The 14,833-nt window shown below is 35.8% G+C and overlaps 2 protein-coding genes and 1 long non-coding RNA gene across 5 annotated transcripts; 1 reads left to right on the forward strand and 2 right to left on the reverse strand.

Annotated features, from left to right (window-relative positions):
- Positions 1 to 1,370: 1,370 nt before the first annotated feature.
- LOC104897214 (protein SIEVE ELEMENT OCCLUSION B) lies at positions 1,371 to 5,647 on the reverse strand. Its single transcript, XM_010684043.4, has 7 exons — positions 5,357 to 5,647; positions 5,144 to 5,248; positions 4,269 to 4,717; positions 3,756 to 3,865; positions 3,487 to 3,629; positions 2,727 to 3,218; positions 1,371 to 2,136 (listed from the first exon to the last, which is right to left on the reverse strand). The coding sequence occupies exons 1-7, from the start codon at positions 5,558 to 5,560 to the stop codon at positions 1,519 to 1,521; spliced, it is 2,121 nt and encodes a 706-aa protein (XP_010682345.2). The 5' UTR covers positions 5,561 to 5,647; the 3' UTR covers positions 1,371 to 1,518.
- Positions 5,402 to 9,009, forward strand: LOC104897217 (uncharacterized). 2 transcript variants are annotated; one of them, XR_008970057.1, is made up of 3 exons: positions 5,402 to 5,541; positions 5,678 to 6,637; positions 8,875 to 9,009. It is a non-coding gene; the product is annotated as an uncharacterized LOC104897217 (long non-coding RNA). The 2 variants fall into 2 exon arrangements; XR_007270344.2 differs by lacking the exon at positions 8,875 to 9,009 and having other exon boundaries at positions 5,678 to 7,623.
- LOC104897215 (protein SIEVE ELEMENT OCCLUSION C) lies at positions 6,965 to 11,339 on the reverse strand. 2 transcript variants are annotated; one of them, XM_010684044.4, is made up of 7 exons: positions 10,684 to 11,339; positions 10,228 to 10,323; positions 9,447 to 9,890; positions 9,220 to 9,331; positions 9,008 to 9,135; positions 7,999 to 8,487; positions 6,965 to 7,907 (listed from the first exon to the last, which is right to left on the reverse strand). In XM_010684044.4, exons 1-7 carry the CDS (start codon positions 11,026 to 11,028, stop codon positions 7,302 to 7,304), a joined length of 2,220 nt encoding a protein of 739 aa, XP_010682346.2. In that variant the 5' UTR covers positions 11,029 to 11,339; the 3' UTR covers positions 6,965 to 7,301. The 2 variants fall into 2 exon arrangements, with proteins under 2 accessions (XP_010682346.2, XP_010682349.2); XM_010684047.4 differs by lacking the exon at positions 9,447 to 9,890 and having other exon boundaries at positions 10,684 to 11,337.
- Between the last annotated feature and the right edge of the window lie 3,494 nt (positions 11,340 to 14,833).

A 14,833-nucleotide genomic window follows, 5' to 3' on the forward strand; every position in this document is an offset into this window, starting at 1 on the left:
AATAATATTTCACAAGATTAAATAAGAACAATTAGGTATATAAGTGGATTGGAGTAAAACAATTAGGTATATAAGTGGATTAGAGTAGATTGGACTTTGTTAAATTCAAATTTAGTTTAAGCAAAGTTATAGATTCAAATTTAGTTTAAGCAAAGTTACAAATTTTTGGGACCAAAAAAATTGATTTAATAAGCAAAGGTAGGATTATTTTTGGAAGATTGGGATTATTTTCCTATATATTATCTAAAAAACTATTTTTGGATTGGATTAGACTTATTGGACTTCAAAGTGATGATTTAAATCTAGTTGAAAAATATTTGGACTAGAAAATTTGTGTTGAGTCCAGTCCAAAAAAATTTGAGTTAAGTCTAATCCGACAAGTTTGAGCCGGATTGGACATTGGATTTTTTGCAATCTGCGTGCATCCACAATAATATTTAACAATATGAGTGACCATAAGATGAGCTGAATAGAACCTAAGAGTGGCATAGCTAAAATCAGTAGCTGCTGAAAATAATTTAGACTTTAACTAGAAAGGAGGATTTTTTTTTGAAAGAAAAATTTCATTAATTGATGGCATCTACAATAGGTATTAAAGTAAAATAAGATACAATTAAACAAGACTAAATCAAATTCGTCTTCGAAGAAACTATAATGAATCAGATTGAACAATACAACACAACCCTCTTGTATTTGCTGAATCAAGCAGCTATTGATAAGGAAGTCTATCATTCTGATATAGTTTGGGAAGAATATTCTTGATTGAGTCGGGTTGACCGCATCTGAGATTCCAATACCTTCCTGTTGAGTCTCGAACTTCAACCAATGAGAAAGGAGATTTCCAAAATAGAAACTAAAACCCCATAATAGGGTTTGAGAAAATCTCATAAAGAGAGACTAATTTATTGAACAAAACAAGAAAATGAATTAAAAACTTAAAATAAAAGAGGAAAAGGATGGCAGCCCCTAATTGATGAAGAAAGGGTAGTGGAGGCTAGGGTTTGAGAGAGAGAAAAAGAGAGGGGCAACTCAAATGACATGTAGTTCAAAGTAGTAAAAGATAACTAGAAAGGAGGATTGAGGAACATGGAAAGGATGATTTGGCTCTCAAGATAGTCTGGCTTAGAGGTCAGGTAACTTGATATCAAGTACAACTGATGCAACAATGAAACTTGATCTTAATATTTTAACCCACTCTTTTGTTTTTCTCTACTTGTCAGTTTCTCTTTCCACCTTTTCAGTTTCTATCTCATACTTTTGTACTTCCTCTTTGGTTCTTGTGAAGTGAATAAATTAAAAAGAAACGAAGGGAGTAGTATTCAACCGAAATGATTCAAGCATGCTCCAGTACAAACAATGGTAACCTGACATCACTCTAAGAGTCTAGACATTGATTATTCCTTACAACTAATAGGTTACAACATCAAACTATGACGAAATTGGAAATCATAAATAGCAATCAAGTTCATTCTTTTTATTCTAGGCTTCTAATGACAGAAGAACTTTACGTGAGTTTTCCTAATCATTGCAGCAGCGATACATGATAAACTTATCCATGGTACGACCACATTCTGCGCAAACAACCTTCTCAGGAATGCTTCCAGTTGTGCCTGGTAGTATGAGACGGTTGCAGTGGTGTGGTGTTTGGAGCTTTTGCAAATAGTCAGTTATTGCTTGCACAAATCCTTTTAGTGGCACATCTTCCTTCCATTCACTAAAATTCATCAAGCATGTCAAGAGGGTGTCACCCTTGGCTTTAGTCATCTCTGTTGACCCCCTGCTGATCAAAGCCCACCCTTGATCACTTGCATCAAAGCTCATCATCGTCACTATCTCCTGCATTATTCGGTCATTCTCTACAGTCATCCTGTGCTGCATCTTGGAGTGCCACATGCTTTCCAGTCGCACCCAGAAGTACCATACTAGAGTTACATCAGGTAGTACATGGCTCCAGCCCTGATCAACAATGGCATTGTTAATCTTTCGAATCTTTTCCTTGAGGTTGCTTTTACCAACGTATAACATCTCGAGTGGGATGCCAGCTGCTTGTGCAGTAGCATGCAGTTCTGCGGTAAATTTCTGTATCCAGTCCATGTCCTCTCCTCCGTACAAGCAAATATATTTTCCTTCTTGCATCTGAAACAAAGTAGGCACCATGAGTTGATTGCCCTGAAAACAGATTAACTAGTAGTCCTGATTGCATGTCTGACTATGGAGTATTTGAACTTTCATTAACCATTTATATTTATTTGCATATTGATCCACTTTATATTAAGAAAAGTAATCAGGTATTTGTTGACATTTTCCTACATTGGTTTTAGTGTTCATCCTAAAATTAAGTGGTTTGCCTGTGGAGAGTTCTTGATGCAATGATGCACTTAAGAGTTTAATGTCATTATTGCTGATGCTGGAAATGAGATCTGCAGAAGTTTGTTCCTACACCTGAGAGCAAAATTCCCTATATAGTTCAAGTAATTTCTTTTGTAATAAATTTTCCTGAATATTAGTGATTTCTGCATGTATCAAGAAAGGGTACTTGAAATTTCTGGCTGTCTAATCATCATAGGTGCTAGTCAATCATGATGCACATATGTACAGACAAGTGATGATTTGTTTGACTTTTGATGTGCAATTTATAAGCAGTACACTGCCAAACTATGGGAATGCACGACTGTGAACAAAGACATTTAGACAATCAAAGAAAGGAAATTGAAGGATTGCCATACCCATTGGAAGATCATTGGTTCAACGGCGTCTACTAACAAGTCAAGCCGCCAGGTCTCTTCTCTCCAAAGAGCTTCTTCCCTTGCACTGGTGAAAGGGAATGCCAGACTCCCCCAAATCCACATCATGTGTAGAGCGTTGGGGTTTGTGACTCTACCTTGTGGGTCTAGGACAACGAGCATGGGCTTCTTGTTGAAATGCCACACCTCCTTTATGTATCTAATAACTGCTGGCTCAAGCAATGAAGGGTGATACACTGTATGCCAGAGCATCATTGATTGTAGAGCCTCAAATTGTTTTTGTTTTTGTTCTGTCCAAGGGGTAGATCTGTCGATTACCGGGAGCCACACGACTTCGTATTGGCTTTCCATCCTTGATGCTTGTTGCCTTGATTCTTGGTACATTTGATCAAGAATTGAAAGCTCTTCATGTGAAATGTCGAGGTCTGAAATTAGTAGTAGAACATTTCTTCTTCTCATCACATCTATACTAACCTGCGTGGATGTGCATAGATCAATGCTGATTTAACCATTTGCAGCTATAAAAGTATCATTTGGTAAGCTAAAATCTAAATTATTAAATTTATGCTAGATTTCCTGAATTAACTTTTCAACCTTGTGCAGCTTCTGGTCGTTTGTGTTCTGGGGAGGGGTTGTAACTGAGAGGACTGATGTAACAATTGGTCATTTATGCTAGCTTTTAGTTGAAGCAAAGATTAGTTAGGGGAATGACAATTAGGAACAGAGTAAACAGTAAGCAAACCCTCTTTTTTGCAGAACCATCGAATAGGGGCAGCTGATCTTCCTTAGCATAGATCAGAATCTTAAGAATTTTCATGTTGTCAAGTTGAGGTGTCTCAAATGTCCGCACGAGCATCTGGTATGCTTCCATATGTTTCTTTTCATCTTCATTGCGCAAGATTCTCAAATTAGTCAGGCACAGTATTTGAACAACTTGTAATGCATCATTCATAAAGTGCATCATGCTTGTTTTAATACATAATTTTGTTTAGCTTGATGATTTTTACTTACCAATGTGTTGGTAACAGAGATCTAGCTGCTTCCGTAGATGTTCATATATGTTGCTGACCTTATGAGCCAAGCTTGATAGTTCCCACGGCTCCGTTGTGGACGATGCATACCTAATCACACCTAAGTATCATTTCAAGGTGGAAAAAGAGGAAAGATGTGCATCATGTAGTGTGACTCTGACTCTCGACTTGTATTTATTAATAAAGTTTGAGAGGAACGATTCCTTCCTGATCAAAAAGCTGCTATGAACATGTTTTTTTTTTTTTTTTTTTTTTTGTGAATTGTTCATCGTTTGGTATATTATGCATATTTATATATGTTTAGTCTTCTTCATAGAATTCAAAATGATTGTTCATTGTTATGTTTTATGGGCTAAATTTTTTATCTTTCTGAGAACAAGGTATTTCCTCAAATATGAACATGCAGTTTCCTTTCGACAAAAGCTTTAAGAATATGCAAAGCATGAGCTATTATACAGACAAGCTCCATATAAAATTGGAGGGGTGAACGTACTCATAACTCATGCTTATTAAACCTGCAATTTGAGATGCACAGGTCATGATACTCCGGACGATCCAGTAAGCAGCTGTAGGAATCAAAGCATCGACACTTTTATATATGTCTGTATCTGCTGATATGTACTGAGGTGGGAGCTCCTTGAAATCCACCATACACTTGGTAACATTTACCATTGCCTTGATTAGATTGGCAATGGCTTTGAACCTGGGTTTGTGGGAATCAGAGTGATCCATTATCTCAGGAAGTTGCTTAAGGATTGCAACAGACTTGGCCAGTGAGTTTACTGTGTACAGTTGAGCAATCAACCAGAAATCACCGTAATAGACAGCAAAGGCTGCCAGAGCAAGCACAACTTTTGCATCCCATGAGTAGCTGGAGACCATGTTGAATATTGACATAGTCGTTGCATGTGCATCTTCACTACTAGTGCACTTGCAAGTTATCTGCAATAACCATATCATTAAGGGAATACTTTCTGTTAGACGAAACTAGTGTCATTATAAGCATACAAGTTTGCTGCTATTTGAGTGAAATCAGTGCTTAACGTCATTGCAGGTAAGCATCTAAAGATAGTGTGCGTTCTTTTCACCTTCAAAACAATATGTTTTAGGGTTCATCAGGTCCAATCAGGTGTAAATACTAGTTGAAATCAGGATTGATCATTTCCAATAGGGTCTAATAAGTTTTCTTGTAAGGAAAATGCACCTTAAAATAAAAGACGAAGCAGAGATCTATAGGAAATTCTATTGTGGTTCCTCTATCGTTTATTGTTGATTTTCACATATAGTTTTAATGCATCTCTCTATATGTTATCTGTTTAGATTGTGAGATTTTTTTTTCCAGTTGATAGCTTCTGAGATTTAACTAACCTCGTTGGAGATTTTGTTTATGGTGTACGCCAATAGTTCTATCAAGTCTCCATAGCCAGCCTGAAGCGTCTTGTCATCCAGAGCATCCAAGTGTGGTTCAGCTCCCTGTTAGTTTTGCAGTAAGACAACTTTATAATTTATGAGCCAATTTCAATTATTCAGAACCTTTTTATTTTCTTTTCTTTTTGAGAAGCTACTTGGGGGACTTTGTACCTGATTCGAGCCAGGGATGGTGGGTGCAGCACGGTGAAAGATGTCCTCAATAATATGGAATAGAGGTCTCACATCAATGTCACGGCCATCAGGGGCATGTGTGGCTCGAAGTTGGTTTAACATTGTCGTGTCATCAGAACTTGAGAACAAATGACGATCACCCCTGAATCGTTGTTTTCTGGCAGGTACAGTTAAACTTGTCATTGTATTTAAAATGTGGGATTTAATCTATGATGAGCTGCTTATTTTATTTTCTTCTGTTCCTTTTCCTGCTACAACTTATATATAATATCATCTCGTGCCTGGAATATTGTAATAAAGGCTGAATGAACCTACTACCTTGCTTGGAAGAGGGTCAAAACTTTTGATCTGCAGAAAGGTTAAGAATTTCGGATAAGAATTGTAAGTTATCCTTGCTTTGAATAAAGATAGGCTGAAGATTCTCATGCTAGGAAACCTGATTGGTTTTGGTACTATTATTGCAAGAGGTTGTTTATGTTCCCAATTATCTTACCATGATTGTATTGTATTGTATTGTATTCACTCAGTGCAAAAATAAATGTCGTTATCTAAAGAACTGTTGTTTGACAATACTTATACAAAATTACAAACATTATCCTTTTCACCATTCAAAATATTCTGAAAAATGTACAGTAAGTTTTAGCACCAACAGGTTCTATCTATGTGAGCAATGGTTAAATTTTCCTTTTACATTACTTCTCCATTTCGGCCTAGAATACTATAAATACCACTTATCTGGCTATAGTAGTACCTTTTAAGCTGAACACAAAATAACTTGAACATTTGTCCATAAATAAGTAATATAGCACTATAATATCCATCGGCAGCACCTTGTCCCTGGTAAATGAAGAACATGCATATGTAGTAAAGCATGGACGCCTAAACATATGAGTATTTAATAAGGAATTGGATCGATGAGCATCTATAAGATATCAAAAACATATTTTTTCATCCTGGGACTGAGATTTTAGAATATAGTTTAGGTTAATTAGATATAATCCTTGTCTAGACTATATTAGCTTATTCGATTCTCAATGCGAGCAAAGTGTACGTATATACTGGCTTTTGTTGTAATTCTTTTGTAGGAATTTATTACATATTATGATTTGCTTTCAGTTATGTCTATGGTTGAACCCATTAAAGTATAAGTATTGTTCGTTGTTGCCAAGATTACATCCTTCATGCTATATATTCAATTGGATCTGGGAAAAGCTGAGAAGAGAACTTGAAAAAGCATTCCTTATGTTGAGGATCTCTAAAGTTAGTGACCCTATAATTTAAGTGTGATATAAATATAATATATGCTCTTTTCTTTTTGTCAAACTAAATACCATGAGCTTAACCATCTAAGATCCACAACTAGTTATTAGTGGAAGACTTAACCACTGCATTTGACCTATACATAAGGAACGAAGTACTTAGAATCATTATCAATCATGATCATCGGTTGATTCAAAGGCTCTGAGTTCCAAATTTTCTTCTTCTTCTTCGTTGCTCTCTACTTTAAGGATCTAGCCTAAAACTCGTGAATCGTGATACCATGATGAACTTATAATAATAAGATAAAAGGAGAGGAATATATGGCAATAGAAGAAACACAACAAACTGATGCATTGGATGTATGTACTGCATTAAACGAGTTACAGTAAGAATATTTATAGGAGCATTTATGATCTCCATGATCTCTATAACTAATTGTCACAGTAACAAGATAAGGTTAACAACTTAAAAGATCCACTAATTGACATAACAATCACATGTTTATTAACTAAGAACTTACTGACCTTAGAATTAGAAAACTAACTAATAACTTCTAAGTCAGCAGTTCTTCCTTAAAAAGAGGAGTCATTATAATACTCACAGAAGTTCTAATTATGATTGCTCTCACAACAATTCAAAAGTCAGTCATTTGTATCCAGGAAATCTACACCACATCATAGATGATAAATTTCTCCATAGGACGCTTACACATTTCACAAATTACGGCTTCTTCCATTAGCTCTTTCTCGTATCTACTAATTCTTGAGTGGGAGCATGGCTCAGTTAGTGGAGGTTCCAGAGAAAGTCTGATAGCATCTATTAACCCAATTTCTGGCAGAAACTTTTTCCATACCTGTTCTTTACTCAGGAAGTTAGCCCATTCATCACCGTCAAGCTTTACAGTATTTGTTGAAGAACCCTTCCCAACAATTATCCAGTCTTCATCTAAATCATCATCTAGTAATGTTATTACCTTGCTCAGAATATGATCAGTTTCAGCGGTCTGTTTGAGCCTGAGTTTTGATCTTCTGATACTTTCGAGACGCTCCCAAAAATAAGGTATCTTTGTCAAAGAGATATAGTGGCTTAGTTTGTCGTTCTCTATAGCACAAACTATGTTGCTTGCAGGTACCTTTAGGTGTTTTTTGCCAACATAAAGCACCTCAAGTTGTGCACCTAAGCTTTGGATGCCCTTAATTTCTGCGCTGAACTTTCTTACACACTCAATTTTGTTGCCTCCATAAATGCAAATTGTTCTTCCTTCTTCGACCTGAAATTATTGTGAGATCATCATAATTAGTGCACAAGTTTACTACAATAAAATCAGAGCAGCTCCCAAAATGTCAGAGTTAAGATCATACCCACTTGGTTAACAAGGGGTCAATACTGTCAAGTAAGAGTCTCAGATTCCATCTCTGTTTTTTCCATAGCTCCTCTTCTCTTGACGCTGAGAATGGGTAAGCTTCAGTTCCCCAAATTCGTACCATGTCAACAGCATTTATATTAGTAACCGTTCCTGTAGGGTCCAAGACAACCATAATGGGGTTACCATTGAATTTCCACTCCTTTTTTGCATAATTGATTGTTGTTGAGCTCAGTGACCATGGTTGTCGAATGGAGTACCATGGCAAGGAGTTTGAGAAAAGATTGAATAGTGTTACTTCATTGTTACTCCAATTCTTGGAATTTGAGATGGGGATCCATAAGATATCATAGCTTCTATTCAGCTTATTGTGCAGAAGATGATCATATGTCTGCTGAACCAGTAAAAGCAATTCATCTACGGGCAGGATTTCTGGTTTTGAAATTAACAGTATAACAATCTTGTTCTTCAGTGAGTCGATGCCAACCTGTCACAACAAGAGAATACCGTGTTACAGCACTGCGAGAAAAACTATGATCTCTGCGGAGGGTTACATTATACCCCATATATACTTATATTGATATTGCTCCTGCTTTATCGGATCGAATGCCTGAAAATGGAGCAGACAGTATTGCCTATGACGTGAAACATTCCAGAACGCGGAAGAGTATGTGACCAGGGATCACTGACTATTCACTACTTTTCTATTTAGAAGGAAAACTATGATCATTCATCATTCCTTGATGACATTAATGAACTATCATCCCTTTTAGCTTAAATATGGTTCATAAACTTAATTTAGATGCCTTTGGTTTGCATATATAGTCATTCGCATAGGCTAATTCAAATTATTTATTTATCTGAGAGTTTTCAGGTTCAATCTTGGCAGCATGTAGCTGCTCATAATCCTGATGACTTGTGACGAGTTAGCACTTCAGTAGATCACCACAACTCAGAATAAAGGTAATTCTTTTTGCTGAAAATTTGACTTTAAGAGTTAAAGAAACCTTTGGTTGTTCGTTCGATTGCTTTAGTGGCCAGTCATTCCTCAGACCAAACAACGTCCTAAGGGCATCCTGGTTGTCAAATTGTGGCTCTTGAAATAAGTTAACGAGTTTCAGGTGCATCTTCTGCTCTGCATTTATAATGGACCAATAGTAGTTAGGTTAAAATTTAATCTTATTGAGTTCATTGGACGCACCACACTAGATGAACATACCTGTCTGTTGCTGGCAGACATCTATTTGTGTTTTGAGCTGAGTACCAATGCTGCCAATCTTGATATTTAGACTTGCAATCTCCCATACAGCACTTGTTACTGAATATCGTTCCTTAAGAGTCGAAAACCAGATTCAGTCAGTTTCTTTTCTCAAAGGTATCCATATAAATTTTAAAAGGCCTGAAGACAATATGTACACTGCGTAACATAAAGGAAAGAAGGTGCACTTGCTCATCTTTGATGGCTCTTAAATTTGTGATAAGAGGAATGCAGACCATAATGCTCCTGATAATCCAATAAGCAGCAATATATACTAACGATTTTGTAGTCACGACAGTGTCATCCTGCAGCTCTACATGGGTTATTGGTAGATCTTCAAATTGTGATATGCTTCTAATAATTTTTACCATAGTTTTGACTAGTGAAGTCAGTGCTATAAAGATAGGCTCCAATATGTTGAAGCTGTTTGGAAATTGCTTAAGTAATGCAATTGACGCAGCTAAAGGAATCTGTCTCCACGACTGCATTATGACCCAGAATTCGCCAAAGACTGTTGCAAAAGCCGAAAGAGCTAGAAGCAGTTTAGCATCCCATCTATAACTCTCAAGTATCCCCAACACACTTAATGTACTTTCATGCAAATTTTCATCCCCATAGCACTTGCAGAGTATCTGTCATTATTTATGTTCAGCAAATCAAACAACCTAATACGGATTCTCTATATGATTAGTATTCTCTCCATCTCAAATTAGTTGATACATTCAATTTTTGGCAGATATTTCTAGTAAAAAGAAAAAGCAGAGAGGGAAAAGTGGGTTGCTGGATGTGGGGTATAGAGAAAAAGTCAAGAGAAACATTTACTAAAAAGGTATGCTGCAACTTAATTAGAACGTTCAGCTCAAAAAGAAAAACGTAGCAACTATTCTGGGATGGACGGAGTTGTAAAGATTATTTTTGGGGATGGGGGTGAGAAGATATTACAAGATAGGGAGACATAAAGACATAAACCTTGCTTATTATCACATATATTGAGTCTTCTAGCAGGTCTTGTGATTCTTCTACTGTGCTGCTCATATCAAAGATATCCTGCTGCTGAACAAAAACCTGTCCAGAACACATAAGGCTGTCAGGCTGTGTGTTATTCATCTATCATAAGTTATGATGTTCTCCTTTGTGCATGATATATTTCTTGGAAGATATGGCAGATTGGCAGTAGAGAAGAGAAATATGCGTGCTCTGCTAATTCAAGTTTTCTTTTGTGCGCCTGAACTTAGTAACTTACCTTACATTCTTTAAGTTACTAGGGATATTAATTATATATGAATTCAGACTACAAGAACAACTGAGTTATTGGACAACAAGAACAACTGAGTTATTTTGCAACAGGGTTAGCGTGAGATAGGCATGAAGCCTGGTTCCCACTTGTACCAAAAAAAAGAAGAGAGGAAGAGAGAAAATGTTTACTTGTGATGCAGATGCAGTAGCTTGATGCATGATGATTTCAATCACTCGAAGTAGTATCTCACAATCAAGCTCGCGTCCATCAGGATCATGCATGATTAAAATGCTTTTGATGATCAAAATGTCTGGTTCCGATGATGATGATAATGAATCTATATGAAAGCTTTCATCACTAAGGTAGTTCAAGGCCATTTGCCAGTGACTACAACTTATATGCTGCGTAGAGTCGCATAGGATGGTATAAAATGATTTGCTCGTCGTAGTTGAATTAGAACTCTGTTTGGTGGAGAACAAAAGGAAGCAGAAAGTAAGATTTGGAGTTGTTGATAGTAAGATTTTACATCCCATAAAATGCAAGATATAAATAGTGGCATTGTCGAAAGATTTCAGTAGCAGTACTGCAGTAGAAACCTTTTGCTTTAGTTCTAGTTTGTTCGTCACTTTTTGGGTAAGTTCTGTTTGTCCTATACTCCTATGCAGAACCCTCTCTTCTAAACAACAACAGTAATCAGTGACATTATAGAAGATCAGTGAAACGAGCTTCAGAACTTATTCAAAAGCATTCAAATTGTGTCATGTATTAGCAAGTTAATCTTGATTATATTACTTGATATCCTGACTAAAATCACAAATCTCCTTTTAACTTTTTATTTGGGAATGCCAAAAGAGCTACTTACGTGAACGTAAAGTTATTCTGTTAGACAACCCAGAGTTAGAAATCCTAGTTTATGATATTAACTGTCTTAATATGTCAGTATAATAATGCCAATTATTGAAGTTGTCTTTACCTTTTTGAAGGCTAAATTATAAAAAGAGATACATTTGGTATCATAATATCGTTCACATAAGCTTTTTCATATTCCAAAGAGCAAAAGGAGGTAATTGCTTAATCCAAAATCAGTTTGCGTTTGAGAGTGTGTAACAGTGTTAATCTTCAAGAGCAAGGCAGTGCTTATAAACATACTTTACAGTTGTTGGATTCTGCTTGAATGTTTGACCCCTCACCATGGGGCCTTAATTTCAGTGATATAGTCCTATGTTTAGAGCCTTGGATCAAGTTCATCATTGAGGTCCATTACTGCAGGCATTCTCTTAATGTTTATTTCGTTTTAAATGCAATAAATGGGTATTATTTGTGAGATATAAAATATTCATTTGTTGAATTTAAAACGAAACGGAGGAAGTATATGTTGTTGAATTCTTGGTCTGTGACCAGAAAAAAGACGACCCACATTCAATTCAAGGAGGTCATTACTTATTCCATTCCAAAATTACATGACAGTAGGAGAACTAGCTTACCAAGTCTATATACTTGTGACTCTATCACATTCCTACCTATTGTTCGATATGACATAACTTTAGCACACATGTTAGGGTTGTGAGTGCGTAGCGGAAGCAAATTAAAGATGTAGAGATTGAGCAAAATAAATACAGTTTGAAATATATGACAAGAAAAGTAGTAAAAGAGATAGACACACAATATTTAACGTGAGAAAAATGCTAAAAAAAAAACCCACGAACGACGAGTATCCAAAATTCACTATATGAAAATAGGAGAGTACAAGAACTCTAAATATTATTAGGGTGAGTAATATAATAAACTCTCACTTTATAATAAACTCACTAAAGAGTATTACAAAGAGGGATAGTGGATTAATAAAATAGGTGGAATAATATTAGGAGGTTTTATAATGTAGGAAGACTTGTGATATGGCTTCTTTTATTTGATGTGTTGTTGGAGCATGCACAACACTCCTATTTATACTTGTAAATGGCGGTTAATAAGTCGGCAAATGAACCAGTTAGTTGAAGAAATCTCAAGAAATTTCTAGCTCCACATTCGCCGACATTACTCTTCATGATCTCTTGATAAAGTGCTAGAACTATCTAGCAAAGTTGAGAAATGAGTTTGTCAAGAGCATAGACTTTGACATTGTAACAAGTCTTTCCAACAAATATTACTAAGATAAATTGGGTTATTTGGTAATATGGGCCAATTTAGAATTTGGGCCATCTTATACCCAACAATCTCCATCTTGAACCAGATTCTATACGTACACATATTCATATTAACAAGATGCACATTTCTTTTTGAGATATCATATACGAATATACTTCACTTTTAGCCCTGATTGACTAAGAGTAGTCTTGGGTAGGTGAATTTGACGGGAAGCCTATGTGTGGGGACAAATTGCATTAAAAGGACTTGTGTTAGTTTATAAGGCCAGTTATCAAAGTTGGGTGCGCATTTGGTGACAAGACTGACAAATCAACCGTTCATGAGGGCTAGGGGTGTTATCAAACTTAGGTGCGCATTTGGTGACAAGACTGACAAATCAACCGTTCATGAGGGCTAGGTGTGTTATCTTGTGAAGTTTCGTAGGGTGTAGATAAATGAGGACAAAATGTGTTGTAAATACATGTGTTGGTTAATGAGAACATTTATCGTAACTTCATGAAAAAAATCTGCTTAAGCTTCACAAGGATTTTTGTTATGAGGCTTATAGGCGAGAATTGGGTTCCATTTTCTAGTATAGCAGTTTCCGGATAAAGACAATATGAGTATAGTTTGTCTCTATTACCATATATAATTCCACTGGCGAAGAAGGAACTGACTGCTTCAAAGTGTACCCCATAATCTGTTAAAAAGGAGACAGGAGGTTCCATTTGGTCCAGGCGATTTAAAAGAGTGCATGCAATCTTGTAATAAAAGACTTTTGCATCTCACCAGCGCAAGATTGCGACCACTCGAAAATCTGGAAGATTATCAAATGTCAAAATGACATAAAATTCCACTCTTGGATCGAACAGTAGTCTGCCCAAGTTGAAGACATCAAATTCTCTATACTACGAAATTTAGTCTTCGAAAAGGTGACTTTGGACTTGACCTTAATAGATTATATTATCTACAAACTACTGTCTATGATCTACAATCTACAATCTACAATCTACTTCCCTCTAAAAAAAACTGTCTATTATTATTATTAAAAGGTGTAGCAAATATTGTAAGTCGCCACGTGGTAATCTCATCTATTCACGTTATTATATAGTGTAATTTTAAAAAATACAAATAATGTTCATATAAAGTTTTGAACTCACAACCTTATGTATGGAAGAAAGAAATTCATCCTCGAGTATCCTTTTGAAGTCTTATCAAAATCGATGATGATCTTATTGATTTTAATTAAGCCAATGATGATTTTTTTGGTTTAAAATAAAATCAATAAAGAAACAATGGAATATAAAAAATGACTTATATCATTTTTACTGTATATCTCTCGTCAAGGATAGGGCGTATAACAACTTGTTGCATCTTCGAAGTCACGAATTATTATGGTTGAAAAGATGAGGACGCCACCTAGAGATAATACTAGTAGTATATATATATTTTTTGTTTTGTTTTTGGTATTACAGTAGTATTTAGTTTATCTTGCTTCATTTGACGCATGTTACTATGTTAGTGAAACTACCCTACAAATAATGTCCATTGTCCAACTTATAACCACTTTAGTTCACTTTATAGACCATTTGATGCTCCAAATTAATTAAGATGGACACTTTACCTAAACAACTCTCTTGGGACCTATCTTGTTGAAGAGCTGAAAGAATGAATTCCGGAAGGGTCTAAAGTTCAAACTATAACCCCCAGTGTCACCAACTTTAGCCCTAACAATGTAGTAGTATATATGATTAATAAATACTTCATAAAACATTTAGGTTCTATTATGTGATAAAGTATGATGATTTTACGGACCCTCTCAGTACAAATTGGTGGGTTCAAAGTCCTTGAACAACTGTAGAAAGATACTTAATAATCACAATAGATATGTAAGAGACCATTGAATATTAGAATATGAAATGCGAAAAAAAAATCATGGCCCGGTAGAGGAATAGAGGTGATAGCTTAATGGACACCATCCAAAATTTCAAAGTCTTACTTAAGGTTTTTATCCTCCCAATATATGTTGGGAAGTTTTCTCCCATTTTATGGTCGTAGTGGGTCTTTGAGTCTATTGTCTTATGGCTGCGAGTCTTGCATCCGACCTCTAAATCAGTGTACCTTGCAAACTAGTAGTTGGCTTTTGGGCCCAGATAATTTTACCTAATAAAAGAAAGCCACAAATTTATTTCCTCTTTTTTTTTTTAAAAAAAT

This window comes from Beta vulgaris, chromosome 6 (genome assembly GCF_026745355.1).
Source record: "Beta vulgaris subsp. vulgaris cultivar EL10 chromosome 6, EL10.2, whole genome shotgun sequence".
NCBI classification, from domain to species: Eukaryota; Viridiplantae; Streptophyta; class Magnoliopsida; order Caryophyllales; family Amaranthaceae; genus Beta; species Beta vulgaris.